The 15,312-nt window shown below is 42.0% G+C and overlaps 1 protein-coding gene across 1 annotated transcript; it reads left to right on the forward strand.

The window, feature by feature from the left end:
- Positions 1–7,157: 7,157 nt before the first annotated feature.
- Positions 7,158–15,312, forward strand: PCARE (photoreceptor cilium actin regulator). The gene is made up of 2 exons (XM_042810170.1): positions 7,158–10,921; positions 14,965–15,312. The coding sequence occupies exons 1-2, from the start codon at positions 7,158–7,160 to the stop codon at positions 15,092–15,094; spliced, it is 3,894 nt and encodes a 1,297-aa protein (XP_042666104.1). The 3' UTR covers positions 15,095–15,312.

The raw sequence follows: 15,312 nt of genomic DNA on the forward strand, positions 1-15,312 counted from the left end.
CCCCCGTCCCGTGCGCCTATCGGCTCCAGCGCCGCCCCCTCGGCTCGCCCCAGCGCTCCTCTGCACGGGTTTCGCGTTGCTTAAGCGGCGTAGGTAGTTCTGCACATCCTTGCGTGGCTGTAGAATAAAACGCGCAGCATTAAATACAGGTTTAAAACCGGTTTCACCCGGAAGCAGCTTGCAGCGGAGGTGGGAGCTCTCATCGCTGCTGGGTGCGGGCAGGGCTGGGAAGCAGCATGCTTAATCCTCTGCACCTGCCCTGCTCACCCACCCTGCTCAGAGCAGTCCTGGAAATAAAGTCAGGGAGAATTAAAGGCAGGTGTGCTGCAGCTGGATCCGTGGGCAAGCGGGGACCAGTCCCTGTGCTCCATACTCTAAACCTAATAGTGATGTAGATCCAGAGATCAGTAAACAGAGATCCTGTGATGGAAAATGCAACTCCATACAATTGGAGCCCAGGCTACTGGAGGGGAATAATCATAGATAATAACTTAGACAAATGCTGCTATATTTTACATTCCCATCTGGGTCACCGTGGCATAAATGTACCTGGTGTTTATAACCAGTCCTTTGGTTTTGTTTTTCCAGTGATAATTTTAATTGCGGTGGTGGAGGCAAGATGAATAATGGAAACAACAACTGCAGATTACCTTGAAATGAAGCAGTGTGCAAGGCAAGAACTGGAAACTACTCAGCTCCCAGAGACTTGAAAAGTGCAAGTAGAACAGGGAGAAGTGCGGCTGTGGGAGTAAACGTGATGCCAGAGATCTAGGGAAAAACTTCTTAGCTACGTTTCTTACTTTGGAAGAGGGCAGAGAAAATTGTAACTTGGGTAGATGCACATCTGCTACGCTCACCAGAAGGGTACCTTAAAGAAGGAGTTTGAAGTATAACAAAATACATAGATATAAGTGAGATAAGCTTGATACCAGCTTGCACGTTTTGTGTGGTGCTTGATATTAGAATCATAGAATCCTTAAAGTTGGACTAGATGACTCTAAGGGCCATCTGGGCCAACTACCCTGCAGTAAGCAGGGACACCACAGTTAGATCAAGTCGTCCACGGCCTTATCAAGCTTCACCTTGAAAGTTTCCAGGAACAGGGCATCAACAACATCACTAGACAATTTTAGGGCAGATACTAAATAATGGACAGTAGTTTGATAGGGAAATCATTAGCAATTCTGGAGCAGATTAGAATTCAAAAGATCAACAACATGGGTAAAGTGCAAGCACAGAGGGAAACAGTGCATTGGGCTGGGGGAAATTACCAATGACATCCAGAGGTGTTCTTCTTGGAACTAATTCTTGTTTCATATTTCTCTTCAATGATTCTGGCAGGGGGAAAAAAAAAAAAAAAAAGAAAACAAAACCAACACTAAATTGATGAGACAAAAGAAATGACAAGAATTGCTGTTAAGGAAAGGATGCATTTATGAGATAACTGTTATTATGAGATTATTATTATTATGAGATTATCTCATTATATGAAAGCAACTAAGAGACAGATGTGACTGTAGTCAACAGTTACTCAAGAAACACTGATGCCAATAACAATGGAATCACATAAAAGGTAAATGGCTACCTTAGGACGCATAACTTCCAGTTGTGTTCACGTTAGCAAGTTCTGCTGTCTCCTGGGGGAAATCCTAACCAGTTGTGACTGCCCTTCCCTCAAAGATGGAGCTCATCTCATATGTTCAGAGATGATTTCCTAGCAGAGCCAAGGAAAAGAACAGTCTATTTTAGGGGCTCACAAGAGCATGGCTTATTTAATGCAGCAAAATGAAAAGTGGGAGAGATGATGGTTGGTGTCTGCCATACACTGTGGAGAATGGTGTATGAATTCAAAGTGAACACTGAATATGAGGATAAAACTGGGCATGGATACTTTTCTGTTAGAAAGTGAAAGCAGGCAGCATCTAGCCAAGCATCTCAGGTTCATCAGAACCTTCTGGTTGTAGCAATGAAGGTAAAACCCAAACATTTTAGCCTGGAATAAATCCTTATGTCTTATGTCCTTGTGGCTGCAACCACAAGGGAGATCAGATACCATTGCTTGACAAAATGCCTGCACGTCCTGAGTTCCACTTACCAGCCCTACAATGGAAATTAAAAATAAAGCCCAGTTCTATGCCTCTTTACAAAATCTTTTCACAATATCAGGATGTGAGTCTAAATAAAATTCTGTCCAGCCTATCCTGTCTGACTCATTCTGTGATGCCATGGTCAGTATAGTTGCTGAGCACCTGGAGAGCTGTAATGTCTCAAACAATGAACTACAACCCCTCTCCCCACATCAGGAAGACGATGAAGAACAAAGCTCATGAGCAACAAAACTTTTTTTTTTTTTTTTTTTTTTTTTAATGTAAAGTACTATTTTGCTTTTATTTCTCTCCTTGAGCAGAAATAGGGCATTACTAACCACTTCCTTCACCTTCTCAAATGTTCACATCAGAGGAAAAGGGTCATTTAAATAGCTTTGGAAGACTTCAGCTTCCAGCAGAGCTACTCTGGAGCAAAGATCAGAATAATAGTGAGAATAGTGGAGCAGCAAGCACATTTGTAAGACACTGAATGCTGCAGGAGCTGCCCTCAGTCAGGTGCCTAACAGGAAAGCTGCGTATACACGTGGCTCATGCTTTGAGGCACCCTACAGGAGGAAGCCAATAAGAGTGCTTATCTTGATGTTCAGAGAACACCTGAGATGCTTTAGATAAGGAAACCTACTGTGGAGAGGCACAAAGCTTAACAGCTCCACTGTTTTCTACAGTGGCCTGGATTACTTTTTTGGGAATACAAGTCACTTCTAAACCTAACCTCTAAATCCATTTCCAAAACAACACAGCCACCTCCCAGCAGAAGTAACAGAACCAGCTGCCTGCCTGTTAAATTCTGTCACCTGATAGAAACTTGCTTTCCATGACGTTGCTCCACAACCACAAACCTGCATCCACTTGTAAGAGCTGTAGCAGCTACCGCTGAGGCTAGGCCTGTCTCCTTTTAATTATGTAAATTTGCATAATTCTGGAAATCTGTATTTGAAACATTATTCTGTTTCCCACAGTTCATAGCTCTAACTTTTACATCCTGGCACTGCCTTAACCATTGAAAACAGCAGTGAACATCTGCCAGACAGCTGTCTTTTAAATACTGGGGGATTTGTAGCAATGAGTAATGATGATCAAGTGACCAGAATACTCCTTTCAAAAGCAGTGAACACGTGTAAACATATCTTACAAAATCACTGCTCACTTTGAGCAGTGTTAGGTCCCATAGGATTTTCTTTATTCCCATGAGGCATCTGAGCAGTTAGCAGCCCCTGTACGGGCTGAACCACAGAAGTGCCTCTAATTTTCTACTAATATTTCTTCTAAATTTCCTGTTTGTTTAGTGATATCTAGACCAACAGTTTGAACACCTCTCTGGTTATATTCAATTTGCTGGTATTGAAAACAACACCACCACCACTCTTTAAAATTGTTATTATCACTGAAGCCCTCCATAATCTCTCAGTAAACAAAAATTCTCAGAAGTCATCCACAAATGCAAACCTTCACCTTTTAAGACCTGAAAGGAGCATTTATGCGCATTCCTCTTTTAAATCCTGCAGCCTCCATTATCCTTTTTTTCCTGCTTCCATAATTTTTAGTCTACATTATTTGTTTCATACTGAAATTTCAGTTTCTATCAACAGATTCTCCCATCATCCTGCCCTGAAATTCATCCCACAGCTACTTCATGGACAACATCTCTGAAGGCTAAGTACCATACATCTCCATCCAGACTCAGGCCTCGTTCTTGCATTTACAGTGCTTCTAGGCCCCTTTGCAGACTAGAATGGTTTTTATTATCTACTGCACCAGCTATTTCTGGCAGGATATAAGAATATTTAAGTTCTTCCCTGTAAGAGTGCCATGCAACCAAGCAGCAGTGAAAATATTGCCAATTTTAACAGGTGGAAGAAAGGGTATGAAAGGAGAAAAAGCATTTTAAACTAAATCCAACATTCAAGGGAAAGTCTCTATTAATCCTTAATGATCTTACCATGCTTCTCCCCTAGGCTCTGTTCCTCAAACATAGTCCTATGTTCACACGGGGCACTTGTAAAATGACTCAAGTCTGCAAGTTCACAGGTAACAACATGGACTCAGCCTTTCGATTTTTGTTCTGTAAATTGTAGCACTATAAGCCAAAGTATTCCTACAGTAACTCTACCAGGAATTACATCAATGTATAGCACTCATGAACAACAGATGACAAATTCATCTCATTACTTTAATGTCAAAAATCCTTGCTTGTCACTCTCCTCACCAGTAATCTCTTCTACCACAGTTTTCACTTGCCATCTCTTCTGTTAAATTGCCATGAGGCAAAGCATTTTATTCTGCATTTTCCATGTGGTAAAGCTTTTTGTTTCTGCTTTAAATACCTCAGACTTTCAACACAACATATATTTACTTAGTAACAAGAATATCAATGACAAATGCGGTTTCATAAGTGGTTGGAAACAGGCATAAAATTTCTTCTCTCTCACAGAAGCTAGTAAGTTTACCAAAACATTGAAGTAGTTATACTACATAGAAGTGCAAGCAACAAAGTTAGGACAAAACACTTACCTTGTTCAAACATGTTTTCTATTACTCAGAATCTCTATTTAAAAATAAATAAATAAAACAGCGTAAGTTAATATTAGTTAATATTAACTGTAGAGTAATAAATATGTAACCATCATAAATCAGCCACTGTGAGCAAGCCACGTGGTGGTGGGATGCAGAAGCATCTGGAGAATTAGCTACATGACTTGGAAGAAGCAGAGCCAAGAAATAATTACCTGATGTTTTCCAGAAATGCACTGAGGAAAATGGCCATCACATACATTAATTGCAATTAATATGTTCCAGAAAAATTACCTGAGAGAAAGGAATAAACATTTTCTTAGGAGTCACTGGCATGCCTTCTCCCTTGTAAAACAAGTTAAGTTTGCTAATCCTGTTGGACAGAAGAAATGTGAATAAAGAGGCTACAGAAAGTAATTATCTTCCAGGAGAACAATCTGCTACAGCACCAAGGAATGAGTCATGTAAGCAGCTCATTCAAGTCTGAAAACGTTTTAGAGGCTTGGCAGTATGGAAACATTTTGGGGAAGCAGATGAGTTACCTGCAATCACACAGAAATTGCTAGAGAGAAGCAGAAGGCTTCTCCCCAGAGATAGGTTTAGCCACTCTTGTCTTCAATCTTTTCTGACGCTGAGAAATTGATAACTTTGGTAGAAAAACTACTCTTTGAAATTAAAAGATGAATCCATCAAACGTGAATACTGAATAGGGAAACAGGAAGTCAGTGCTATTATCATCCAATATAGAATCATAGAATGGTTTGAGTTGGAAGAGTCCTTCATAAGTCATCTGATATAACTCCCCTAACATGAATAGGGACACCTACAGTTAGATCAGGATGCTCAGAGCCCTGTCCAGCCTGATACTGAGCGTCTCCAAGGACAGGGCATCCACCACCTCTCTGGGCATCCTGTGCCAGTGCCTCACCACCCTTAACATAAAAATCTTCATCTTTATATCCAGTCTAAATCCTCCCCTCTTTTAGTTTGAAATCATTTTCACATGTCCTGCATGTCCCCTTCTTTATTCTAGCTCCACTTTTGATACTGAAAGGCCGCTCTCAGGTCTCCCTGGAGCCTTCCCTTCTCCAGGCTGCACAGCCCCAGCTCTCTCAGCCTAACTTTGTAGGGGAGGTTTTCCATCCCTTGGATCACTTTCGTGGCCCAATTCTGGATGTGCTCCAGCAGGTCCACATCTCACCTCTACTGAGTACTCTTCATTTGGGCACAGTACACCAGGTGAGATCTCTTCTGCTTTGTCACAGGGTTCCACTTTCTGCTTTGGCTTCTTTAACTTCTTTTTCAGAAGTTAGGTTATCCTGGACGTTGTTTTTCCAAGAAAAAGATGCAGCAAGCGACAGCCAAACTAACAAAAGGAACAGTCCTGTTTGGGGTTTGTAAGTGGTTTGAATAACTTCTTTTTAGAAATGGGTCTATGTTTTTAAATTTTTATTTATTTATTTTCCTTTTATTTTTTTTTTCCTTAGAGTTTTAACTCTTGAAGTTAATTCATTAAAAGAACCAGTCTCTGGCAGATGAGGAAGAAGTAAAGGCAAGCAAGTCACTTTTGTGCCTGTGAAGAATACATAAGCATTTTATTCCAAGAAACCCCAAGGAAGGAAAACCCATGGTTTTTTTTGTTTGTTTTTTTGTTTGTTTAGTTTTAGAGATCTATTATCTTATAGAAAAGCGTGTGATTCTTTTTCTGTGGTCCTAACCCATACATTTGAAAGACTGTAACTGATAGTTCTGCCTGAGATTTGTCTTTTTTTTTTTTTTTTTCACAAAATTAAAATACTGAAAAATATTGAAGTCCCTTGAAGCAGAAGCATAACAAGTACCTCTAACCCATTTGATTCTCCTTGTATTCTCCAGCTGCTATATACTCCATCAAGGTCATCTTTTTCTTGGTTAAGCAGTATCTAATGGCATTTGTGCACATGTTCAAGTAGTTTCTCTTCAAAAAGGCTTCAAAATACAGTTTCTTCCTTTGGATCACTACATTCAATGATGCATTACAGTTTTGCAACAAGGAAAAGAAACAGGGACAGGTACCAAGTCCTCTTGCCACCCAATATAGTGCAGAAAAAAATCTGCCTATATAAATACAACATGGATGCTGACTGGTTGGTGCCTGCTTACCCTAATGAGCTTAAAGTCTTATTTGTAGTGGACATCTGTCAAGACAGAAGTGAGGCACGCAAGTCCTCTTAATCCATTAGCTCTAAATCCAGCAGAGCTTTCACACACTTTTTTTTTTTTTTTTTTTTTTAATCAAAGAAGAAAACCTGTGTGGAAACATACAGAACATACAGTGGGACAATGCACAACTGCAAGACCAAATCCTGGACAGTGAGCATATGAGATTTCAAGGCAAACTACATCAAGAACTGTCAACAAAACTACTACTGTGATGGAAAACTTGTGAGAAAAGGCCAGTCTACAGCTCGGGATGAGACAGTGAGTTTGATTCTTTGTTGTATTTTCTATAGTTATCTAGATTTTTAAATCAAAAATACAGCCAAAGACGAAGAAAAGATGGGCTGCACACCATCTCACAGTGAGATTGTCAATACTCTTGCAAGAAGTGGCCTTAAGGCTTTGAATAAGCCCAAAGGTGTTTTGCATATTGATCCAACAGACAAAGGAATTCCGCTGCTAGTTAAAGGTTCATCTTGCTACAGTTTTGATGAACTTCAGCAATATGGGGTCCAGAGGAATGACTGCCTGATAGAAACCAAGGAGAAAACATCTGAGCGGGATAAGAGTGATCATTTGCAGTGTTCTTCCAACTCTCATCCAAAGGTCCCCATTTCCAGGGAAGACAAAGTAATTGAGAGGACAGCCACAGAGGCTGAAGTTATATCCAAACTGATTGAATCTCAAAAACACATCACTGAGGCTATACAGATCAGAAAGCAAAGCTCCTGTGAATCAGAAGCATCAGTGTTCATTTTGGATAATAAGAACGAAAGCAACGCAAAGCAAATCCTAAAGAAAGGGAAGAAGCCAAAGAATCAGAAGTCAGCAAAACAAGGTCGACTTAGCAAAACTAAAGAAAAGTCCATTTTGTCCCCGTGTGAGACAGAGGAAAAGGTGGATTTCCCAGAACTGCTTGTTAAGGCTCATCAGAGTGCATACGCTTACTTAAATCCCAATCTTTCCAAGTATGAAGCAATACTTCATATGGCTGATCAGGCTGCCCAAACTCAGCTCTTCCTACAACAGATGGTAAGCTTCCTCGTGCTTCGCTTTGATGAAATCAACCAGCTCTTGGAAGAAATTGCTAATGATGGGGAAAATCTTCTCAAAAACGTGGGGGGGAATCTGGCATGGCCATCAGAAAAAGGTGATTTGAAGGAGCACCCTGATCTTCTGCAACAACTACTGCAATACACAATCAATAAAATGCAGTTACTGAATGGAACGCTAGCCTCTCTCACCTCCGATGCCCTGCAGGAGACATGCAACTACCTGCAGACCGCTGCAAGCAACTTGGAAGGAAAACTGAAAGCAAAGCAAATGTTTGATGAGCGCCTGCTTCAGACAGTAAGGCTGCTTGAAGCCTCAACCGTAGGGAACCCTCAGTTCCATGGTGATGACAGGACTCTCTGTTCTGAGGACAGTGGCATTGGTGTGGACAATGAATCCCTCAAAGACTTCAGTCCTTTCAGCCATCTTGGAGCACAAGCAAGCCTTGATTCCTCTGCACATGGTGTTCTGTCCCAGAAGCACAGCAGAATGATGGAGCATATCCACAATGGGACAAGGCCACCAGGCACAGCCACATCTCATAACTCCACACTCGAAATGCATTTTAAAGATGTGCTTCATTCATCTGTACAGAGTAGAGAAGGAACTACTTGTCGGGGAGGAATACCAGAAGGTATTTCCACCATGGCACAAGATGCAAGCTTGAGTAAAAGCCACTCCTGTAACTCCTTCCAGTCTGACTCTACTCAAGAACATGAACATTTCCAAGTTGGTGAATCAATAGATTTTCCTTCAGATGATGATGATGAAGGGAGCACCCTGGGGGAGGATGACAACACAAGTTTATCAGAAATGGGGAAGGATGCCCTGCCAAAGAGGCCCCAGACCTCACCTGAAGTCACTGATGACACAAAAAGGCAGTCTATCAAAAGGACAGAAAATGCAGAAGCAGAGGAAATGATTCTGAAGATGAAAGATGCCATCAGTGAAAAAATCAAATTTGTCCCAGCTAAGTCTAGGCATAAAGAGTGGATGGAGGATGAGAGTGGAACTGCCATCTTAACAGCAAGGCCCAGTACAGCAACAGGCAGACAGAAAACCTATGGTAAACACCGACGATCCCGGTCAGAGGAGTCCCTCAGAAGCCAGGCAGAGGACCCAACCCTCCTAGAGCTTCAGAGAACTCAAAAGGAGCTCAGCAAAAGGCTAGAAATGTTTTATGAAAAGAAGGAGACAGATAACAACAAAGAGCCTAGGAAACTAAGAACAACATGTTACTTGCAGGATGAGCAAGTTACTTCTAGGTCTTCTAGCAAACTGAAGGCATGCCTCTCAAAAAATTTCAGCATCCTGCCTAACCAGGATAAAGTCCCTTCGTACATAGTTGATCAAAATCCTGCCCATCAGCTGGATGAAAAAAGAGACAAGAAGCCTTTGAAAGCTACTATGCCCACCCAGGAGACGTCATCAGGGAATGAAGAAAACAAGCCTTCTGGAACTCAAACGCTCAGTGGCAGCAGTTGTGCCCCCCGCCAGTCTGTCAAAAAGCTCATTGAAACATTCAGTCCCACTGATGAGTTTGGAAAAGCCGCACCTTTGAAATCTTTAGGACCAGTAAAATGTGTCAGAAAGTTTGGACTTCCAGTCATCCCACCCACTGTTCCCTTTCAGAGAGGCCTAGTGCCTTTGAATGTTAAGCATCGCATTTCGCCAGTAGAAGGCACAAACCTTTCAAACAACAGTGGAGTTTGTTCTAACTTTCCAAATGCCTTTCCTCCTATACCAGCAGCAGCAGAATTAAGCAAGGACGCAAAGGAAGAGACAGATGAAGATATTGAGAACTTGCCACCACCACCCCCTGAAATGCTCATAGACAGTACTTTTGACTCCTGTGAGATGGAAGAAACTGCAAGAATAGAAGGAAGCTCATCAGAAGATGCCAAAAAGCCTGCCAAAACAGAATTTCAAGCTACTAAGAGAACACAAGTCTCCCCAAAAATGAGGGCCTCTCTTCAGTCCATTGACTTATTACCAAGCAAAAATATCAATGGCCCCAATGTGGCTGCTAACAAAGTTCTAAGGAACAGTGAACCCAGGGATGATAAACTGCAGATATATTCTCTGGAGTTGAACCCTACCAATGTGCACATCCCTAGTCAGGAAGAGATATTAGCGACCCAGAGAAAAGAGGCTGCAGATTTGTACAAGCAAACGCATAAAATTATTCCTCTTCAAAATCCCAGCGGGGTTTCAAAACCACACAGCAACAGCTCAGAGAGCATGGAGGCCAATTCACCCACAACTTCAGTGCCACACCAGAAGCACGGCTCTCCTGACTCTCTCAGGAGAAACGAAAAAGGCTCAGTGTTCTCCAGGAGGGTGTCCCCAGCGAGAACCCCTCCTCCTTCTCCGCCAACTGAGAAACGGCTTTTCAGCCCTCCAACACATCATAGACACTCTCTGCAAGCTTTTAGCAGCCCCCAGCCCAGCTCGCCCACCATGCAGAGGAAACCCAGCCCCCCTGCCAGCCCCAGAGCACCCAGCCCTCCCTCACAGAAGAAGCTGCCCTCTCCACCAGCCCAGCGCAAACTGCTCAGCCCTCCTGCAGAGCATAAGCAGAGCTCATCAAGCCCACACCGGCCACCAGGCTCCCCAGCATACCGCCGTGACACAGCCCCTGCTCCATTCCCCATCGCCCCATCCCCACCAACCTCCCCATCTCGCTCCTACAGAGGATCAAGAGCAGGTCTGGATGCCGGGGATGAACCCCAGCCTTCCTCCACCAAAAAGGGCAGCAACGTACATTCAATATTTTGCCCAGCCACCTCTTCCTTATTTGAAGCAAGACCTCCACCAGCACCCAGCAAACCCTCAGAGGAGGTCACGGGTCAGCCTGAAGCCTCAAAACCTTCCCAAAAGAGCAGCCTGCTTTTCCAGCAGCTGGGAGCTCGAACCAGAAAGCTGTCCCTGAGCGCTGCCAATCCTCAGCCATTTGTGAAGAGAAGTTTCTCTGACCGACGACCAGGGGTCCGGTTCTTCCTTCCAGCTCCTGTGTCAGCTGCCAGTGAACCCGCTCTTAACCAAGCAAGGTAAGAATCTTTCAATTTTACATCAGGACAGTAGAAATATTGTATTGCCTTGGCTCTATAAACTCTGATGGGAATTTATTGTCTTTAAGAGATTCCTCAGAAAAGTTCTCTTTTCCTGCATGTGACAGATGGCTGGGGAAAGACAACATCATCTTGCCCCAGATTTCTATAGACGCCTGTCAGAGTAAAGGGAACAGCTAACCTTGCACAGCTTGCTCAAGCATTACACTGCAACCAGAGAAAGTTCAGTGTTGGGTTCATGGTATTGAATTTCCCTTATTTGCTTGGGGACTAAGAACATCCACATTCAACTCTTAAAAGCTATGGAATAGTCCTCAAGTGATAAACATCTTTAAATAACTGTGAGAAAATAGGCTGAGGTGTCTTAACTAGCATCAGCTTCTAAGCCAGTAAACTGCTCAACAGAAATCTATGTTAAAATATTTCAAATCAACTGGCAAGAATAATGTGCAGATGTAAACATCTGTATGACTATAATTATAGCTGAAACTTAGAGCTTGTCGTGTAGGCTTTCAGATCGAGGCACTAATGTCAAGTCTGGTGCTTCCAAAGATCAAATTCAGTTTTCAGAGTGAAGAAATTTCACATGGCTTTCAGGGATTCACTATTATGAAAGCATTAGATACAAGAAATTCCATCTTTGCAACCACTGGTGGACAGTTTTGAAATACCTGGGCTTGACTTTAAATTTTCTCTATCAGTTAAAAAGAAAAGCAAATAAGCTATAAAATACATGTGAGTATTTGGGAATAGTTAAAGATCAGGGTAGCTGTCTGGAAGTACAAAATGTTGTTATTCTAGTTTCTTAGCATCTTAGGATGTTTTAGCCCATTAAGCTTTAAGCTACGCAAGAGGATTAAGACCCTTCCCAGGCAGGCTTTCCTCACATGAGGAGTATTTTTAGTCTTGCTGCAGAAGAGCTAAAATCACACAGATTGTCCCCATGAGTATAGCTTGCAAGATCAAGCCCAACTGGAAATAAAATTGCACTTAGGAATGCACAAACATACCCTGCACTGAGTGCAGAGACACTTAACTATACTGAAATCAAGTGTACAGGCATTCTCTTCCCGAAGACAGGACAAGAACCACACTCATAGTAGAGGAATTAGCTAAACAAAAGGAGTGAAAGCTGCTAGGAGACAGTTTTGCGTTCTGGATTCTAATTTTGTGTTGTATTCTGACATTTGAAGATCATCTGAAAGTTGTCTACGTTGCTGTTGGGATCTCTGCTGTTATGTGTGGTGTGAAGCCAGCTTTGTCTACTCCAATGCCCACTAGAATTAATTAATGTTTTTGCAAGGCAGCTTTATATCAAATATTTTAAGACAAAAGTCCTGGGAGTTTTATGGCTCAATTTTAAAAACAGTCTACTATAAATTGTTAAATAATTCATGCCTCAATGGTGTGTGTTATCTCTCTATTGTAGTCTGTCACAACGCAGACAGTAGTATGAAGAAAAAACACTGTAAATAAAATCATCCCCCTGTCATGAAAAATATGGTATCTAATGTTATGATATACACCATTTCTAGTCATTTTAGAATAAATATATCCTGAGCCAAATTCAGCTTATCACTTATATAAACAGAGATCAAACGTTGTCCTATTGAGTCAGCTCAAATTTATATCACTGTAAATAGAAGGGAAACTGAGCCCATTCATTACCATGTACTCTGACTCAAGATTCAATATGCTATTGTTTGCTTTCTTACAGTTAAAATAAGCTGCTTAGAATTGACTTTTACAGACCTTGCTTTGGCGTAATACAAATATCACAGCAAACGTGCTGATGGGCAGAGAAGGGCTATTTTAGGAAGCAGCACGTAGCAGAAGCTCTGAGAGCCCCTCACATCACTGCTGCCTGTCTCTTCACTGAGCTCTGAGCAGCTGCCACAGCTGTGAGCACCTCACACCATGTGCAGATGCTGATCTTTGCTGTTATAGCAGATGCCACTCCAGAATAACCACCACACTGATCCATATTTCTCCTTCCAGTTTTTAAGCCATGCAAGGCTTCCTCTGCTTTGCAATTCACTCTGCTAACAAAGGACAGTTTCAAAAAACATCTCCCTCAAACATGTTATATTCCTAAAACTCTTCATTCTGACAGCGTTTGCATCTGGTCTCAAATCGCATGCTATTCCCACCTAACTCTCAGTGTCCTTTCCTTCCTTCCCTCCCTTGCTCTCCCTCTCCTCTTCAAGTTCAACAATGCTTCTGTGCATGTGAGTTTTTGTAAGTTCTATGAGCATTTTCATTCCTTATTTACAGGAGGGAGGGGAGACAGGCAAACCTGCAGTGGCATCACACTTGCATAGGTAAAGAAGTTTGAAAATTGGCAATGTAGCCAGTTTCTCCCATACTTGTGCAGACTCTGTTTTTCCATTTCCAGATATATCACTCCATTTTCCATGCCCAAGTAAAACATCCAATTTCTGGGAAAATACTAAATATAATCTGCCAGGAGCTTGTATGAACAACACATTTCAGTGAGTCATCAGGCAGCCCTTTCTCACCTATCCCATTTTAACAGCAACAACAGAAGCAGCAGCAGCTTCCATTCAGCTGCATTGCCAGGCACTAGATATCACTGCTACACACAGATTTGCATCTGCCACATGCTCACTGCTCCTATAGAAGGCAAGAAGTGCTTCTTTTCCACGTATGTCTGCTGCCCATCCTGTGCTATAAGAAATACCAGGACTTAACACATCATTAGCCTTAAAAAATTATAGCTTTTGTACTTAGTATTAGGGTATCTGGACTATACTTTCAGTTTCAGATTTCAGTTTCTATGTTAAGCAACTATTAGTTGAACAAATCAAGTAGAACATGCAGTTCCTGTTTGGACAGACTGTGGATGGATTGAAGTGAGCTAACTTTGCTGGTTCCCATGCTTGGTTATTTGACAATGATCAATAGTTATTGGTATATTATCAAGGCATGACATTTACAATTGTTCTGCTTATAGAAATTCTGTTAACCTGTATTACACAAAACTCAAATGCAGTTAAAATAATATTTCATTGAGACTGCTAATCTTCCAAGTGGTAGACCAGAAATGGAAGAAATGCTATTGCCATTAAGATATTGTTCAAGAAAGTCTTGGCAAGGGACTTCATTCATTGAATCAGGCCCAAAGCAAGTATCTGAGTGCAACTTCTGCATTTGGGGGTCATCTGAAGCTGGATTAGTTTCGTGACTGGAAATCTATCACAAAGCCCTTTCATCTAGCCTTTCAAATCCCTGTAGTTCTAGCAGATAGAATAGGAAGGTAAAGCTTGCCTACAGTCAAAAGTTAATTCAGTTTATCAGTTCATGTGCTTAAAATACAATAATGATTTTGGATAACTCTGGGGTATTTCCTTATGCTTAGCTTAAACTCTTAATTAGCTAAAGCAAGATGGAACAAATCTCAGCATGAAGGCCTGCAGACTGAGATATCCATGACTAGCTCTTTTGCCATAGTCACTCTTATTCACAAAGTCTCTGTGCCTCTAGAGATTGCTTCTTTGATGTCAAGAACATCACTTGTACTCTGTCTCAGTCTTCCTGTTTGTAAAGGGGCAGATTTATGCCACCAGAGCACATAGCATGGCAACAGGATGGCATCCTCAGAAGTCGCTGTAACCATGCAGGTGTATAACCTTGAGGTAAGGTTATACCTTAAGGTAAGGTGTATAACAGAGGTAAGACCTTTTGTCCAGCAGAGTCTGAGTTTGGAAGAAGACTTCTCACTCAAATTAGTCTCCATCTGCAAGTGAATCTAGATTCATACTGATTCCCTGTTAAACATTTTAAACATTTACTTCCCAAAGAAGTTTTGGAAGGGGAGAGAGCACAGTGTGTTTGGCATCACAGAAGAGAGCATATGCAGAAAGCATGCACACAAAAGGAGATAGGCAGTTACGTAGTACTGTGCAGCATTCGTGCCTCGTGAGTTAACATGGCCTAATCAGTGTTGTTTTGAAGAATAACAATTCATTAGCCTCTTAACTTGAGCATCTTTCCTTCTGCAGCATGGACGAGAGCCCTAGAAAAGCAGGCGACTCTTGGAGCAACCCTTGTGCCCCAGAAATCAAAGAGTCCAACAGATCTGCTTCCCACCCGGAGCTCTACATTGTGGGCCAGAGGCTGCAGAGGGACTGACTGCAGAGGCATGAGGAGGGAACAGCCTTACCCAAGCTTCCAAAACGCTGCTCCGTTATTTTTAATCACAAGGAAACAATATGATGGCACTGCATCTGAAAACCCAAACCTCTCGACCTCCAGAGGAAATACCAGAGTGATAACCAGCTGCTTCTCCTGATTGCAACTCAAAGGTTTGCTTTCAGCAACAGAAATGCTTGCCAGTTCTGCAAGTCTGA

The sequence above is a fragment of the Centrocercus urophasianus genome, unplaced genomic scaffold (assembly GCF_019232065.1).
Source record: "Centrocercus urophasianus isolate 14NV4802_14NV808 unplaced genomic scaffold, USGS_Curo_1.0 seq_10, whole genome shotgun sequence".
In the NCBI taxonomy this organism is placed as follows: Eukaryota; Metazoa; Chordata; class Aves; order Galliformes; family Phasianidae; genus Centrocercus; species Centrocercus urophasianus.

Coding starts and splice junctions, on each gene's coding strand:
- PCARE (XM_042810170.1), top strand. CDS start 7,158: ATGGGCTGCACACCATCTCACAGTGAGATTGTCAATACTCTTGCAAGA. Junction 10,922..14,964: donor CCCGCTCTTAACCAAGCAAG/GTAAGAATCTTT, acceptor TTCCTTCTGCAG/CATGGACGAGAGCCCTAGAA.